This window comes from Schistocerca serialis, chromosome 5 (genome assembly GCF_023864345.2).
Source record: "Schistocerca serialis cubense isolate TAMUIC-IGC-003099 chromosome 5, iqSchSeri2.2, whole genome shotgun sequence".
Taxonomy (NCBI): domain Eukaryota; kingdom Metazoa; phylum Arthropoda; class Insecta; order Orthoptera; family Acrididae; genus Schistocerca; species Schistocerca serialis.
In genome coordinates, this window is record NC_064642.1 from 422316983 (window position 1) to 422335181 (window position 18199).

Below are 18199 nucleotides of genomic sequence, written 5' to 3' on the forward strand. Positions count from 1 at the left end.
AAACTATTTCCCATCATTTCTACTACCTCAGTTCAGTTGAAATCCTGAATGGGTGAAGAATAATTCAAATGCCAGTGTAAAGAATGAATTATGAAGAAGAGATACCAGTAAGTAGTAATAGTTATTTATTGCTGAAGTTTTCTGCAGTTTGTTTTGTGAGAAAATGTGAGTTACATTGAACTTTGGGAGTATATGATCAACTATTTATCCAGTAGAGAGAGATCTTTCATAAAATGTAAGAAATGCGAGGACATTATAACCATAAATGATATATGTAAAATTAATAGGAAAATTTGCAAAGAGCTGTATCTTCAAAAGTTACAGGTGACTGTAAATTTATACATTTTGTATTTCTTATATTTATATTTTTTCAGTACTTATTAAGGTGAATGACATTTCTTGTCCTTAAACAAATTAAATATTTTCTAGTCATCAGAAATTAAAACTAGAAACTAGAGCCATATCTAATATGTGTGTTAGGTAATAAATTTTGTGTAATAATACAATTTTAATTTAGACAATCACTTAAACTTTTTTTCTGAATGTATTCCATAGTAACTCATTCCAATTTAACATAGTTGCCTGTTATCAGTCTACTGTAGTGTACATAATATAAAATGTTTTCTGGTTTCAGTTTCAAAGTAACGTTAGAAAAAATAAAACTCACCCAGAAAACTATTTCATGCACCTTAAAATAGACAACCTATCTTACATTGTCCAGCCCAATTGTAGATGATGTGAGTATTATTGTATATCTTAAGGTGCATGAAATATTTACCAGGACACTTTTATTTTGCCCACCTTGTACCTATAAAAAAGTACTTATCAAATGAAATATTTCCTTCAATGAGACAAAAGTTATCATATCAAGACAAACCTGTTTTCATTTTATAAGAGGCTAGTCATAGGTTTTGGATGTGATTCATAATATGAAATTTTCAAACATCTGTTAATGGAGGTCATTTATATCCATTTCTGTTTGATTAAAGGTTTTATTTAATATTATCAGAGATCTGTAGAGTTATTGTAGAACATTATACTACATATTTTACACATATTAGATTTCATATATCAAACTTAATGCCCTGAGCAAGAGGCAACTGCTTGCTGTGATTAATAGTCACAGTAGCACGCCTCATGTATTGTTTCCAGGAATCAGAACCAGATTCACGGCCACCACCAGTGTGCTTCTCCCCACCAAATGCTCCTCCAATTTCAGCTCCATTTGTTGGGATGTTCACATTCACGACCCCACAGTCAGAGCCTTTTGGCCCAAGCCACTGAAAAGAAGAAAAATATTTGTTTAGTTGTCCAACTGAATGACAAATTGTGTTTTTATTTCCACCTAGACACTTAGTATTTAATGGAAGGGATTTGGGTATATTAATGAAGAATTAAAGATGACATTAAAATATCTCACCAGCTTGAAGCAGGCTAGATCTCCTGTGTCAAGCACAAAGGTAACATACAAAGTGCTGTATGAATTTGGAAAACTGGTTTGGCTTGTTTAGTTGGTATTCAGGTGAGTGACTTTAGTTTATTTGTTGCTTCTGTGATTATGAAAGGAGTACTACTACAAATTAGGCTGATAGATCATGTGTCTCCTTGCATCTTGTGTTTGTAATTTCAACTGTTGTGGTACCCGAGTTGTTGATAATGACAGAGAATGTAGGGCAAATTTTTACAACAGGGCTGCTTAGATGGGCAAGAGTTACAGTAATCAGGGGTGATGAACAATTATAGGAACAGACAAATGTATAGTTCAAGTCAGTTGAAGAGAGGAAGTTGATTCTGGGAAGTTTTAGGATTTTAGGTAATCTGTTTCTTGTTAAATGGAATGAATAAGTGAAGCAGTTGATTAATAAGATTGTGATCTTGAATGATATTGTATAGTGAGAGGCAGAAACACATTCAGTGGAAGAAATGCTTAACTGGTAAGACAGTCAGGATAATCAATTTTGTGCAGGATATGAGGTTAAAGTAGAGTGAAAGAACTGATGGATGCAGAAGTTAACCCTTAGGAGGACATGTGCAGTAGTACATTGAGATAAACATAGACAGCAGGTGAGGTTTTGCAGGAGTTGGAGGGAAAAGACTCCTAAGTCCAGAATTATGGTTATGCTGAAGCTTGTCAGGTGAGGATAGCAATCAGATTTGAACAAATGCTTCATGGCATTTACTAAATACTATTCTCATGTGATTTGCTGTATAATGAACAACAGGTATTTGAGAGACTCAATTTTATGAAACATGAGAGTTAAGATGAAAAGAAGTCCCTTAAACTGCAATGAGATCTCATATTTCTTTACTTTTAGACTTTTTTGTGATTAGAGATCCAGCAGATTGGAAAAAATGAAAAAAAACCAGCATCCTCAAGTACCTTATGTCATATAGATAGGAGACATAAATTTAAAAAAAAATCCATTGGTAGAATTAAGGAAAGTAAAGAAAAGGCACAGGAGGGGCTTCATGGCTTGCAGGAACCATATACAAAAGTGGTAGCAGGGTTACGTAATTTTCTTCCTGAGGCTAAATAGCCGAGTGGGGAAAATGATGGTAAGTAGAACAATGACAAAAAGGATTATAACAAACATATTTGTACGAAATGTGCATGCTGTCAGCACTGCAAACCTTGGCAACCTCTGTGTGTATTTCAAAGTTCATGAGATCCAAAACTACATCTATGTTGAAAGGAGACTACAAATCTTCCTCATAAAAGCAAGGCCGTGGTCAATTAAATGGCACAGCTTAGAATGTACGTCACACAAATATTACTGAACATGTACATGACTAACAAAGAACCTGTATACTACAATGGTGCCATCCAAAATTTACAGATCTGCTCCCAAGATAGCCATACCAAATTATGTAACAGCTACCAGAATAGCCTTAGAGCGGGTATAAATAAGGCAGCTTTAGCCCCACCAATTACAATAATACCAAATTCATAATAATAATAAAGGTAGGAATTTAAGGAGATGGGACCTGGATAAACTGACAGAACCAGAGGTTGTGGAGAGTTTCAGGCATAGCATTAGAGAACGATTGACAAAAATGGGGGAAAGAAATACAGTAGAATAAGAATGGGTAGCTTCGAGAGATGAAATAGTGAAGGCAGCAGAGGATCAAGTAGGTAAAAAGATTAGGGCTAGTAGAAATCCTTGGGTAACTGAAGAAATATTGGATTTAATTGATGAAAGGAGAAAATATAAAAATGCAGTAAATGAAGCAGGCAAAAAGGAATACAAATGTCTCAAAAATGAGATTGACAGGAAGTGCAAAATGGCTAAGCAGGGATAGCTAGAGGACAAATGTAAGGATGTAGAGGCTTATCTCACTAGGGGTAAGATAGATACAGCCTACAGGAAAACTACAGAGACCTTTGAAAAAAAGAGAAACACTTGTATGATTATCAAGAGCTCAGATGGAGACCCAGTTCTAAGCAGAGAAGGGAAAGCAGAAAGGTGGAAGGAGTATATAGAGGGTCTGTACAAGGGCGATGTTCTAGAGGACAATATAATGGAAATGGAAGAGGATGAAGATGAAGATGAAACGGGGGATATGATACTACATGACGAGTTTGACAGAGCACTGATAGATCTAAGTCGAAACAAGGCCCTGGGAGTAGACAACATTCCATTAGAACTACTGATAGCCTTGGGAGAGCCTGCCCTGACAAAACTCTATCATCCGGTGAGCAAGATGTATAAGACAGGCAAAATACTCTCAGACTTCAAGAAGAATATAATAATTCCAATCCAAAAGAAATCAGGTGTTGACAGATGTGAAAATTAATGAACTATCAGTTTAATAAGTGATGGCTGCAAAATACTAACACGAATTCTTTACAGATGAATGGATAAACTGGTTGAAGCCGACCACAGCGAAAATCAGTTTGGATTCCGTAGAAATGTTGGAGCACGTGAGGCAATACTGACCCTACAACTTATCTTAAAAGATAGACTACGGAAAGGCAAACCTACATTTCCAGCATTTGTAGACTTAGAGGAAGCTTTTGACAATGTTGACTGGAATACTCTCTTTCAAATTCTGAAGGTGGCAGGGGTAAAATACAGGGAGCGAAAGGCTATTTATAATTTGTACAGAAACCAGATGGCAGTTATGAGAGTCGAGGGGCATGAAAGGGAAGCAGTGGTTGGGAAGGGAGTGAGGCAGGGCTTCAGCCTATCCCCAATATTCAGTCTGTATATTGAGCAAGATGGGCGAAGTTAGTACTGGAGTGGAGTCCGAGAGAGCATCGGAGGCCTAGAGGAAGACCACCAGACAGATGGGACAAAGACATCAAGAAGATCGCTGGTAACACCTGGCAGAGAACTGCCCAAGACCGTCCCACTTGGAGAAGACTTCTGAAAGCCTACCTGAATCCACGACTCGAAGAGGCCACATCATCTAGTGATTGAATTGGCTGATGATGATGATGATGATGATGATGATGATGATGATGATGATGATGATATTGAGCAAGCAGTGAAGGAAACAAAAGAAAAATTTGTAGTAGGAATTAAAATCATTGGTGGTGAAATAAAAACTCTGAAGTTCACCGATGACATTGTAATTCTGTCAGAGATAGCAAAGGACCTGGAAGAGCTATTGAACAGAATAGACAGTGTCTTGAAAGTAGGATGCAAGATGAACACTAACAAAAGCAAAACGAGGATAATGGAATGTAGTCGAATTAAATCAGGCGATGCTGACAGAATTAGATTAGAAAATGAGAAACTTAAAATAGTAGATGAGTTTTGCTATTTGAGGAGCAAAATAACTGATGATGGTCGAAGTAGAGAGGATATAAAATGTAGACTGTCAATGACAAGGAAAGCATTTCTGAAGAAGAGAAATTTGTTAACAGCGAGTATAGATTTAAATGTCAGGACGTTGTTTCTGAAAGTATTTGTGTGGAGTGTAGCCATGTATGGAAGTGGAACATGAATGATAAATAGTTTGAACAAGAGGAGAATAGAAAGTTTTGAAATGTGGTGCTACAGAAGAATGCTGAAGATTAGATAGGTAGACCACATAACTAATGAGGAGGTATTGAATAGAATTGGGGAGAAGAGAAACTTGTGGCACAACTTGACTAGAAGAAGGGATTGATTGATGGGACATGTTCTGAGGCATCAAGGGATCACCAGTTTAGTGTTGGAGGGCAGTGTGGATGGTAAAAATCATAAGGGGAGATCAAAAGATGAATACACTAAGCACATTCAGAAGGATGTAGGTTGCAATAGGTACTGGGAGATGAAGAAGCTTGCACAGGATAGAGTAGCATGAAGAGCTGCATCAAACCAGTCTCTGGACTGAAGACAACAACTACAACAACAACAACAACAACAACAACAACACATTCACTTTGCCAACTTAGACCAATTTGGTCAAATGGAAATTAGATACCTGAAACTGCCTAAAAATTAATTCTACAGTGTGTGTGTGTGTGTGTGTGTGTGTGTGTGTGTGTGTGTGTGTTAGAGAGAGAGAGAGAGAGAGAGAGAGAGAGAGAGAGAGAGGGAGAGAGAGAGAGAGAGAGAGGGAGGGAGGAATGCATACAATGAAGTTCTTCAAGAGACCAAGTAACAATCTCTTCTCTGACAAAACTCCTGAATAAGATTGCCTTTTCCTGAAGAATTATGTGAAAGAAGATATAGAAGTTACATATATTTTAAAGAAAGTCACATGTCATATTCAACCAGGATTGGTGTACTTACCTTTGAAAAAACAGTTTCCAGGCTTGATGTGAAAATGCTGGATGATAAACCTTGCTTAACTTCATTATTCCATTTTATTGCCTCATCAACATTTGCAGTTTTCAGGACATAGACAATTGGTGCAAATGTTTCCTTCTGCACTACACTGGCATCATGTGGCAGTCCCGTTATAATTGTTGGTTCAACAAAAAATCCTGGTCTATCCACAACCTGTAAAGTAGAAGTCAGTCAACTTATTGCTATTCTGTAAAAGTCTTACCAGTTATTAGATGATATTGGGTATTACAAGAAAACAAATGATTTCCAGGTAATAAAGTATGAAACTAGTAACTGCAATGAATTTGAGGTTTGTAGAAAATACATTAAGGTAGTAATATTTGATGCACACATAGAGACTTCCAAAAGCAGGTCATTCCACACTACAGCCATTGCCCAACAAGAATGGCACACCATCAGAAGGGAGAACATATTCTGGGTTTCCTGCAGACACAGCTCTGTTACAGTACAAATAACAGGTGCATCACAGCATGAGAATGAAAGGGCATAGCAATTGGAAACATGCTCCAAAACTGAATTACATGGGACAGTATGAGTCTTGTAGCCACAATGTCTAAACTGTACACAGATTCTCCATGAAATTCTGGTGCTATATGGACCAAATACAATTTGATGTTCAGGCATACTGAAAGGGCACCAACAATTTGATCAGGGTTGCACACATGTGGGTGACAGTGATCTATCATAAAAGCCAGATCTTGCACCATGTGTTTTCCATCTTTCAAGGAAGCTGAAAGAACATCTGGACGGAAAGAGATTTTTCTAAGGATGAGGATGTTCTCACAGCAGTACTCGAATGACTCCTTGCCCTAGGAGTGGATCTCTACTATGAAGGAACTGAACAATTTGTAGGCCATTCCAGTCATTGTTCTCAGACCCTTGCTGATTACATAGAAAAACAGTTTAAGGTATGTGTATCCCTTTGAGGTGTAAAGTGCAGCATTCAATAAAAAATTTTTGGATTACTGCAATAATGTGTAACTCACTTTTTGAAGTCCCCTCATACTTCTACCATAGTGATAACATTGAGCATTTATTTGGGAAAAGGACAAAGTTAGGCAAAATAAAAGAGATAGTTACCGACAAGTCTTGTATTAGCTCTAATTAACCTCTGAAATTACATTTCCATTACAGCAGACACGTTTTTGCTTCAGAATAACTTTTGGTTGGTTGGTTGGTTTGGGGAAGGAGACCAGACAGTGTGGTCATCGATCTCATCGGATTAGGGAAGGAAGTCGGAGGTGCCCTTTCAGAGGAACCATCCCGGCATTTGCCTGGAGTGATTTAGGGAAATAACTTTTGGTCTGTGTTATGTTACAGTAAGGTGTCTTCTTCACTGGCTGGGTAAATGTAAGACCATAGATCTGTAGGTTCATGGTCCAGTACCTGGTCAATCCTATAACTTTCATATGAAAATAATTCATTTTTGAAAATATCAAGTAACTGGATAAATACAAAATCTACTCACCAAGTGGTGGCAGGAAAACAAACATATGAAAAGTATTATAGTTTGTAAGCTTTTAGAACCAGTGGCTCCTTATTCTAGCAGAAGGGTTGAAGGGGAAGGAAGAGGTGTGTAGGAAAGGGACAGATTAGGTTTAGGAAAAGGGCAAGAATTCATAAAAGAAACCCAGAGCGCCAGGTCAGAGCAGATTTACAGGACAGCATGAGAAGGAAAGACTGATTGTTGGGGACTGCACCAGATGAGATTTGAAGACCTGAGCAGTTACAGGTGGAAGATTACTGCCAAAACATTGTATAAGAGTTAATAAGGGCAAAAAGATGGCATGTGTGGTGAAACAGGCACCAAGGTCACAATTGTTACATTATAGAGCATGTTGTCCAGCAGGATATTGCATTTTGACAATATACACCATCTGCCTATGCCCATTGGTTTTAACAAATAACTTTGTGGTGGTCATGCTGATGTGAAAGACCAAACAGTGTTTACATAACAGTTGGTATACAACATTTGTCATTTCACAGGTGCCTCACCCTTTGATAGTGTGGCGCTGATGAGATCGACACCAGTATTGATCTGAGCATCATCTTTGAACCTAGCAAAACATTATCTTTGTGTAGTTCTGCCAGCCAGTTCTCTGTAAGCCTTACTTGTGTGAAAAGGTAAATAAATGAACTCCTGATTATAAGGTGCTGTTTGGTGTATCACACCCGAGCATGCACCTCACTGGTGACCCCGAGTTGTAACGTATTCCATTTTTGCCATTTTACTGTGTCCGCGGCCTCCATGTCAGTTATTTTTGTGCATATTACATCAACACAACATTCGAACAATCGCTTCAGCCCAACGCCTAAAGCCGGATGTTGTGATCCACATGCATCGTGTTGCGGGCGATGTACACCCACCAGGACTGCAACACGATGCCTCTCACTCGTCGATTACGCCGATTTCGCCAGACGTTTTCATGCGTGCAACAATAAGTGAGGTTAGGAGTGTGCATGACTCCAGCTATCAGACGCCTTTGTTCCCGCCACATGTGCCCTTCCTTATCGACGATGCAGTTACCTCTTACGGATCTCTGTGCAGTGAAGGATCAATGCCGATTTCTGCAAATGCTCCGTTGGATAACCTACCGCTGCCAGGACAACAGTTTGCCATGCTGCAATCCATGCAGTACCACGTGGATTCCTGCCATGTGGCCAGAACTGCTTTGTTCACAGGTCAACCTCCTCAGCATCCAACCACACTCACACCTGCCTCAGTTCAGCATCAGCACATGCCTTCCTGCTTCAATACCTTGGCCTGCAACAGGAACAATGGCTTGTTATCTGTGCCTGACCTCCATCTCCGTCCTACTGCTACACCTCAGTGTTTTGTGCCACGACATTCACCTTGTCCGCACACTGTTTTGAGTGAAGTGACTATGAACAGTGAACATTCACACATTTTGCCCAATGTTCGACATCGTTTTCCTCACTGTGCTTTTGGACAGCCCATACCTCTGCAGCCTTCCTGCAATACAAGTGGCTCCGACTCTGACCGCACATCAAGTTTTCCATGGACTGGCACGCGTTATCAAACTTTGAACTTTTTCTCACCTTTTGCCCCCGCACTATCTCCAGTGGACCTTCTGCAACCGCAATTGACACATTACGGTGTCTCACCCGCATCGGCCTTCCACGTCATGACGGATCGCGCTCAACCACAACATGTCACTTTCACGCAGCCACTTGACTAGCCATCATCACTACATACCCTGTAGACACACCCTCCTGGAATACTGCAGCAACAACAGCTCGTTTCAGGCCGTGCCCCGATGAGTTCAACGCACCCTGTTCTTCCAAACGTTCTACAACGCTTACTGATGCTGCTGCCGTTCAATCCTGACAGGGCAACGACCTGGTTCAAAACTGTGGACGAAGTGTTCGACCATTTCAAACTCGACGAATCAACCAGATTTCTGTGCCTTATCACCCACCGGCACGATCAGGAGCACTTGATTGCTGACCTGGTCGATGCCCCGGACTCAGCTACCCGAGGTGTTTGTGCCTGTCCCCATACTATGCGATGACACACTGTTCGTTGTTTGTATCCCTTCATTCATTGCTCATGACACAACCTCCACCATTCCCTGCCACCTCGTGAAATGTGTTCCCCTCTCACCCATCGTCGACCTGGACATGCTTCGTGTGTTCACCACGCCCACCGGAGACATCGTCGTCATCGCTCCGTTCCTCCTGTAAACTGCCGGCCTACCTGTCGCCACATGACCAGCACGCCCAGTACGACGCCCAGTGTGCTTCAACGACTTCCAGGTTTGGTGGCTGGACCTTCCTTCACATCATCTACCAACACAGCTCGCCGATGACACTGTCGAGCTGACCGTGGTTCGGTTCCCGTGGACCACCCCTGCCGACGACATGGTCACCCTCCCCGGCCTCTCTGGAGTACTCCGTACTGCAGTGGGGGTGTTATGTGGCACCGATGAGATCGACACCAGCATCAATCTGAGCTTCATCTTTGAACCTAGCAAAACATTATCTTTTCGTAGTTCCGCCAGCCAGTTCTCTGTAAGCCTTAATTGTGTGAAGAGGTAAGTAAGTGAACTCCTGATTATAAGGTGTTGTTTGGTGTATCTCACCCAAGCATCCACTTCAATAGCTTATGTTTTCCCAGTGCTAAGGCTGGTGTAGGTGGTAGGAGGAGAGTGCATGTGGTAAGTCTTATAGTGAAGGTGGTAAAAGAGTAAGAGCCATAGGGCAGGGAGATGGGTGCAGAAAGAGTTAGGGTCTGACAAGGATATTGTGGAGATTGTGAGGGCAATGAAGAGCTAGTCTAGTTATAGTGGGTAAAATGTTGGACAGCGGGCAAAATGTCAGAAGCATGAATCTCATTTCAGGGCATGATTTTAGGAAGTCATATCCTTTTCAGGTAGCTCATTAATACATTTAAAGCCAGGATAATACTGAGTGGCAAGTTGTGTACTCACTTACAAGCCTTCCTAGAATTCCTCTCATCTAGCACTGCTTCACAACGCTTCCTCGGGTTCCTAACAACATGACCCTAACCTGTCCTCTGCAGAACTCCAGGGTCTTTTTACCCTAAAAGCTGATGAATCCATCATTATCCTCTCAGCAGACAAGGGATACTTGACCAACAGGGGTATGTAAGTGAAGATCTATGCTAGCTGTCTGACACCTCTATGTACAGCATCTACAATCAAGATCCCACCCCTGTGATTCAAACTGACTTGCAGTCCCTCCTTAAAATCTATGGCCCCTCACAAGGACCAAAACCTCATTCCATAGAACTTCTTACCCCACCCAAACCATGCATCCTCAACTTTTACCTTCTTCATGAGATTCACAAACCTTATCACACTGGCTGTCCCATAGGTGTGGACTTCAAAGCACCCACTGAATGTATATCTGCCTTAGTTGATCAACGCCTGCAACCCATAGTGCAAAGACTTCCATTTCCTAGATCATCTGAAATTTGTGCCCACTCCCACCACACACCTTGCTTGTCACCATTGATGCCGCTTCCCTCTAAACCAACATCCCAAACATACATGGTCTGTCTGTTCAGCCAGTGCCCAACTGATTTCAAACTCATGACATCCTTCCTGCTTGACTTAATCAACTTTATACTTACCAACAACTACTTTACCTTTGAGGGACAGGCATACAAACAGATAAGGGGCACAACCATTGGAAGGAGGATGACTTCCTCCTATGCAACCCTTTTCATGGCTCAGTTGGAAGGGACTTTCCTGGGATCCATAAGCCTTCAGGCCTGGGTTTAGTTTAGATACACTGATGACATCTTTTCCATGTGGACTCATGTTGAAGCTGAGCTTTTAAAATTCCTAGAATCTCTGAACAGATTACTCCAATTAAATTTCACATGATCCTATTCCAGATCTCATGCTGGTATCCTTGAAATTGATCTCATCCTCACTAATGATCAGTTGCATACTTCTGTTCACATTAAACCTACTAAAAACAACAGTATCTGCCTTTGGCAGTTGCTATCCTTACCATTTCAAACATTCCCTCCCATACAGCTTTGGGATTCAAGACAAACAAATTTGTTCTGATGCAGACTCTTTACAGCAATAGACCATCATCTTCAGTGGACATAATTATCCCATGAGCCAAGTCCAAAAGCAGATTTCCTGGACCAGCACATCCAATCCTGGTACTGCTGAGCCCTCCAAAAATCAGGTTACGAGTACTCCATTTGTCATTCAGTATTATCCTGGCCTTGAATGTATTGATGAGATACTTCAACAAGGCTCTGACTTCCTAAAACCATGCCTTGAAATGAGGTTAATTCTGTCTGACATGTTGTCCACCATGCCTAGAACAGCTTTTTTTGTAGCCCTCCCAATCTCTGCAATATCCTTGTCAGGTATTATGCTCCTTTTGCACTCATCTCCCTATCCTATGGCTCCTACCCCTGTGCCCATCCCCATTGTAAGACTTGCCCTATGCACCCTCTCCTACCATGGCCTATACCAGGACAGTAATCAGCAAAACATATACTATCAAAGGGAGAGACACCTGTGTAATGACACGTCATGTACCAGCTGTTACATAAACACTGTTTGGTCTTTAACGTTGGCATGATCACCACCTAGTTATCAGTTAGGATGAGTGGGAATAGGCAGTGGATGTACACTGAGAACATACAGTATCCTGTTGCAGTGCATGCTCTACAGTGTGACTGTCATGACCTCAGTTTCTGTTTCATCACACATGCCATCAGGATTCTTTCCCCAGACATGGGTTTCTCATAACTCCACAGGTGGGAACAGGTACTACAACAAGCCTTGTTTACACCACCCACCTGGCCTTAACTTATGTTAATTTCTTTGGTCTTAGCATTTCTTCACAGTAACTATTCTTTCTTCACTCCCATTTAGTTTCCCACATCTTTCATTTTCTGTCTTATCTATTTTTCTCCACCCCACCCCACCTCCATCACATGCAATCCTACTTAGCTTTCCACTCTTAATAACTTGTCCATAATGTTTTGGCAGTGATGTCTTTCTTGCATATTACCCCATGTTCCATCTTTAAGCTCTCAGGTTTTCAAATCTCATCCGATGCAGTCCCCAACAGTCAGTCTTTCCTTCTCATCCTGTCTGGTAATTCTCCCCTGACTTAGGGTTCTGGGCAACTTTTCTGTATTCTATCCTATTCCTAGGCTTCACCAGTCCTTTTCCTTCACCCCTCCCCTTCAAACCATCTGCCATAAGAAGGAGTCACTGGCTCCAAAAGCTTGCGAGTTTTAGTACATTTATGCCACCACCTAGTGAGTAGATTTTGTATCTATCCAATTACATTATGCCAGAATTTTTTCTGTCACTTGTGAATTATTCTTTACATCAGGAAACAATTTGTATTTGTGAAAATGTCAGGAATACTGTAGTTTGGAGTTGACCTGAACTGCAGGTCTCCTTATAATTGGCTAAGAAAGGTCATAGGGAGACAAAAATGATAAGCCATTTCCAATAGGACATGCCTAGAAAAGCACTTTGGTATTCTAACCAACTATAAGGTTGAGAACAACATTAATTTCTACTGTATATCACATTATACATTTATTGTGATAACTGCAACCAAGGTGCTATAACGGGTTGCTTTTAGGGATTTCATTTTAAGACTGAAAGTGTCACTGTGTGTGTCTGTATGTTGTTGTCTACATTAATAAATTAAATGCTTAGGGTAGCTATCTCTCTAGTATGCCTTTCTCTGATACTACAGTCTCATTGTTCAGACATGTAATTTGTCTTTGATGTCTTTGTTGTTTTTATCCACAACAGCTATTTTCATTGCTTTATATTTTGATATCCATGGAAATGAGGCATACAACAAGCACTATACAAAGTCTTCATGTCTTTTTTTTTTGTTGAAATATACTGTGCTTTATATACTATTAATTAGTTATATCTTTGCTGTAACTATCTGTACAAGGTGACATGCTACATTATTCACCACTAAGGTAATCCTCTCTTTGCCAGATCTAATTAGATCTGCATCATTGTCTCTTTCTTTTTAGCACAAACTGATGTGATAAAGACTTTAAATCTTACCAGGGAAAAAGTCAACAGTTGCTGTTGTCCCTAGCTTTTTAAATACCAACTGAGGGAAACATAAATTGTGATTTTGCAATATATGCTGGTTGTCATATAAAACACTGTTTGTTCAAGATAAATCACTCCATATATAGAGTTTCAGGAATTTCCAGTTTACATGTCAGCAATATGGGATTATAGTTATGTAGGTCACTGCAGTATACATTGTACAGATGGATCTGACATCATCTGTGAGTCACTGGAGTTCACAAATATATATTTTCACAACAGTAGTGTTAATCAACTTCCAGAGTTCATCTGGAGTGTGAAATAACCCACAGGTTGCAGGGCTTTATGACTTAAGATGTTCTTCAGTGTCGCACGTTATAATGTCTGCAGAGTTAATCCTTGAAGCAGATGAGAATTAAGTTGGATCAATACATTATATTTTCCTTTTGTTAATAGAAATAAACTTTAAAGTCATAGATTACACTCGAGTTAAAAAAAAAAAAAAATAAAACATCAGCAAGTGCCTAGACTCTAAATTTTGTGCAATGATATATATTAATATACAAGATTACTGGTGTTCAGTTATATTTTTTTCTCTTTTCACAATCAAGCCTGTTTCATCTAATTCTCCAACTTGTTTCTTTAGTAGTTTATCAACATTTTTAATATTTGAAGGTTTATCTTCATTGGCTTTAGTTATTCTGTCATGTACAAGCATAAAAAAGAAAATTACAGAAATTTATTAATTTGCAGAGAGACAGTTGGAATGGTTAGCACTTACGTTCAGAGCATGTAACTCCTAGCACAGCTGATTGAAACAGATAAATTTTTCACCATGCCAGACCTAGAGACAAATAAGATGGGTAGAGGGGATTGGATGGGGGGGTTATGGAATACTCTTCTCATGCCAACTTTTGTGTGCATCATGAAGAGACATCCCTTAGCTTACAGAAGCTGCCCCTGGCTTTGTAGATGTTCAAAATGATACCTATGTTGTTAGGACCCAGGGCAAGTAAGAACTACTCCATTTCCTCCAAGAGCTCATTTTCCCAACTGTATTTTATCTGTTTCTTCTTCAAATTCCAAGCCAACATTCTGGACATTGATTTTCAGATCACTGATGCACATGTAGGAATTCCAGTTTCATGTTTCACACGAAGCAAAGTCTAATTGGGATGGAAGAGAGCATGATGCAGGTCACTCTTGAAGTCACCACTTGGTAAAAATTATTCAGAAAGATGGCAATAGTGGAATGATTCCATTGTCAAATCTAACACTATCACAAATTATACTTGTTACATTGAAATAGATGCTGTTGCTTGTTGTGCAGTCCCACTGTAGGAATTCCACGCAAGAGTCTTGCAGAATAAAGCTGTGTGCCAGTGAGTGAAGTTAACATGAATTTATTGCCAACAAAAAAATTTACAGATATATTGCCTGCATACAATACAATCATTCACAGCGAACTGAGAATGGCTGAAGTGGCAAAGATATTCCTCCATGAGGGAGGGCTAACTAATATCTGAGAGTTTTATTTGTGTGATATTATGTGTCATCAGTGATTAGATATGCAAAGAGCCTCACTCAAACGTATTGTGGAGCCCTAGTGGGAAGAGACCAACGAATGTACCAGCTGCCCCCGTGTTCTTCACACAATTGCTCATGACCAGCCCCACCAGGGTTGGCTGCAAGGCAGGACACAACTAGACCATTTTATGGTGTAGAAACCCAGTAGTGGTGCCACAGCCCCTCCACCCACCCAACTTTGATCCATGTGGTACTGGCTAAGATTGGAGGGAGCTCATTGGATATGGCTGTAGCAAAACTGCTAGTCATTGCAGAAGTTCTCAAGCTGCAGAATTGGAAGGGTCATTTATGCCAAATGATTCCTTACATTGTGTAAGGAGTGTAAACACTGGATGATTGAACAGTGGAAAAATGTTGCGTGGAATGACAAATCATGCTACACAATATGGCGATCTGATGGTAGGATGTGGGTATGGCGAATTCCTCATGAACATCATCTGCCAGCGTATGTAGTGCCAACAGTAAAATTCGGAGGCAGTGGTGTTATGGTGAGGTCATGTTTTTCATGGAGGGGATTTGCATCCCTTGTTGTTTTGTGTGGCACTATCACAGCACAGGCCTACATTAATGTTTTAAGCACTTTCTTGCTTCCCACTGTTGAAGAACAATTCAGGGATGGCAATTGCATCTTTCAACATGATCAAACTCCTGTTCATAATGCACGGCCTGTGGTGGAGTAGCTACATGACAATAGGATCCCTGTAATGGACTAGCCTGCTCAGAGTCCTGACCTGAATCCTATAGAACACCTTTGGGATGTTTTGGAATGCCAACTTTGTGCCAGGCCTCACCAAATGACATTGATACCTCTTCTCAGTGTGGTACACCATGAAGAATGGGCTGCAATTCCCCAAGAAACCTTCCAGCATCTGATTGAACGTATGCCTGTGAGAGTGGAAGCTGTCATCAAGGCTAAGGGTAGGCCAACACCAAATTGAATTCCAGCATTACCAATGGAGGGCACCACAAACTTGTAACTCATTTTCAGCCAGGTGTCTGGATACTTTTGATCACATAGTTTAAGTGTTGCATTGGGTGTTTCAGAACAGAATTTCACAAGTCCACTGCTCTGCGGGAGGTAGGCTGTGGCGTGGTGGTACTGAATGCTGCAAAGATAACATAGCTTGAAGAACAATACAGACCTGAACTGGTAGCCCTGATTGGTTGTTATGGATGCTGTGCGGCTGAAACACAGTACCCATAGCTGTATGCTCTCACCATCATTCCCACCATTGTGTATGGCAAGGGTGCTACTTTGACCCAACACATATTCAACTGTGGAAAGAATATGTTAGTGACCTTCTGACTCTGGTAAGTTGCCAACCAGATTGAGGTCGACATGTAATGGACCTTTCAGTATTGCTACTACTTTGACTGTGTGTATCAACTAGTCTTGCAACTCTGACAAGATATGCAGATTTGAGTCAACAGTTTGCACTCTCACGTCACATCAGGCCAGATAAATCATTTTGTAAAAAACAAAGTAGTAGAGCATACATCCGGTGCAACAGTCAGTGTAAACTATTGAAGATAGGCTTCCTCATAGCTAACTGAATTAGTGGTCAGAGCCGGTGTTGCGATACATCATACCAGACTTGTGTGGAGGAACAGGAGATGATGCGCCACTCCATTTTCAATCAGGATGCTGCATCTTGTAGAGGTTCACAGGTTTGTGGCTCCTGTTGCACTACAGTAAGATCCCTGTAGTTGATGCTAACTGACAGTGCATGGATCAAGACAATTAATGCTCCTGAGGTGCTGAAAATCAGTGGTAAATTATTTGACATAATCCATGTGGTGGAACAGATGTGGAAAACAATAGATTCCAGGATTCCATATTGAGCCTGCAAGCAGTCGGTGGTTGTGTAATTTGTTGTTGATGTACCGTAAGTGTCTTCTTTGAATTGCCACGTGGCCTCATACGTGGCTAGCGGATCCTAATTGTAAACTGACCATTTGTGTTAAGACTCTGTTAGCTTCTGTGGAAAGAAAAGTCTTGGTGGCTTGTAGCAAGCTGAGCTTAATTTGGCTGAGCACCTGTTGCATTTTTGGAGTCCAAAATCGAACCTGTTGGCCGAATGTGTTGTTCCCAGCCAAGGCATCTGCCAATGGTGCTTGTATAGCTGCCACCTGTAGCATCTGCAGAAACTGATCATGCTGAGGAAATGCTGCAACTACTGGTAGTTTGTTGGCTATGAGAGATGACAGAATAAGTCAAGTGCATTGGGTTGTGGGTCAAAATCCAGCTTGACTGATGAAGTGTCCTAGAAATATTACTTCCATTTGTCAAAGCTGGCATTTATCTTCATTCATCACAACTCCAAAATGTTCAAGGGTCTCTAAAATAAATCAAATATTATCCAAGTATGAGAAATAGAATGGAAATTTGGGGAAGTGTTGTATATTTGAGCTGCATTTTTTTAACCATAAGGCATGAATATTTATTTATTTAATTATTCCATGTGATGTGATGGTACACAGTGTGTTGCAGATATCTGAAAATGTCATTTAACATTGTTAACATGTATTAATGTAAGCCTATAGTATTCTAATGTATTATATTGCTCAATGTTTTCAATTTAGCACAAACAGCAAGATTACTGTTCTAAGTATTCATTTACAGAGTAAAAACAGTGACACAACAAATATAACTTCACGGCTTTGCTAAATTTTATGTTGTCTTTGATGGACTTAATACTAGTGGGAAGATTGTTGAATAGTTGGAGGCCCATGTGGAAAACTCCCTTTTTACACAGTTGAGTGTTTGTACGTATAACATGCAGGTTTGCGTTTTTCCTGGTGTTGTGTTCATGTATTTCATTATTTTTTACGACTCTGGGGTCAGTTGGCACTATATGTTTTCTGAAGAATTATGGGTGTCTCAAGAATGTAGAGGCAAAGCAGTGTAAGGATTTCCAACTTTCTGAAGATGGGTTTGCAGGAGTCTCTGGGTTTGCTCCCATTAATAATCCTCAATGCTCTCTTCTGGATTCTGAATGTGCTCAGAGCAGTTGGAGCATTTCCCCAGAATATTACACCATATTTTAGGTGGGCTTGTATATAAGCGTAGTATGCACTGGTTAATGTTTTCAGGCTAGCACATGTTTTCAGTACACTCAATGCATAACAGCCAGTACAAATCCTGGCATTTACCCTTCCTGTATGTGTATTCCATTTCAGGTTATCTTGGACCCACAGACCTAGGAATTTGAAAACAGTGTCGGTATCTATTGACTGGTTATTTATAGTGACAGATGGCTGAGAGGAATTTGCATTTTG

At 40.4% G+C, this 18199-nt stretch overlaps 1 protein-coding gene across 1 annotated transcript in view; it reads right to left on the bottom strand.

Moving 5' to 3' along the window:
- Positions 1-597: 597 nt before the first annotated feature.
- The window catches only part of LOC126481587 (alpha-aminoadipic semialdehyde dehydrogenase-like), a 131002-nt gene continuing 113400 nt past the window's right edge, over positions 598-18199 (bottom strand). Inside the window, exons 7-8 of the mRNA XM_050105446.1 lie at positions 5724-5933; positions 598-1280 (exon numbers count right to left, since the gene is read on the bottom strand). Of these exons, the coding sequence (XP_049961403.1) occupies positions 1065-1280; positions 5724-5933 (426 nt within the window). The 3' untranslated portion in view covers positions 598-1064. The remainder of the gene's footprint in view (positions 1281-5723; positions 5934-18199) is intronic.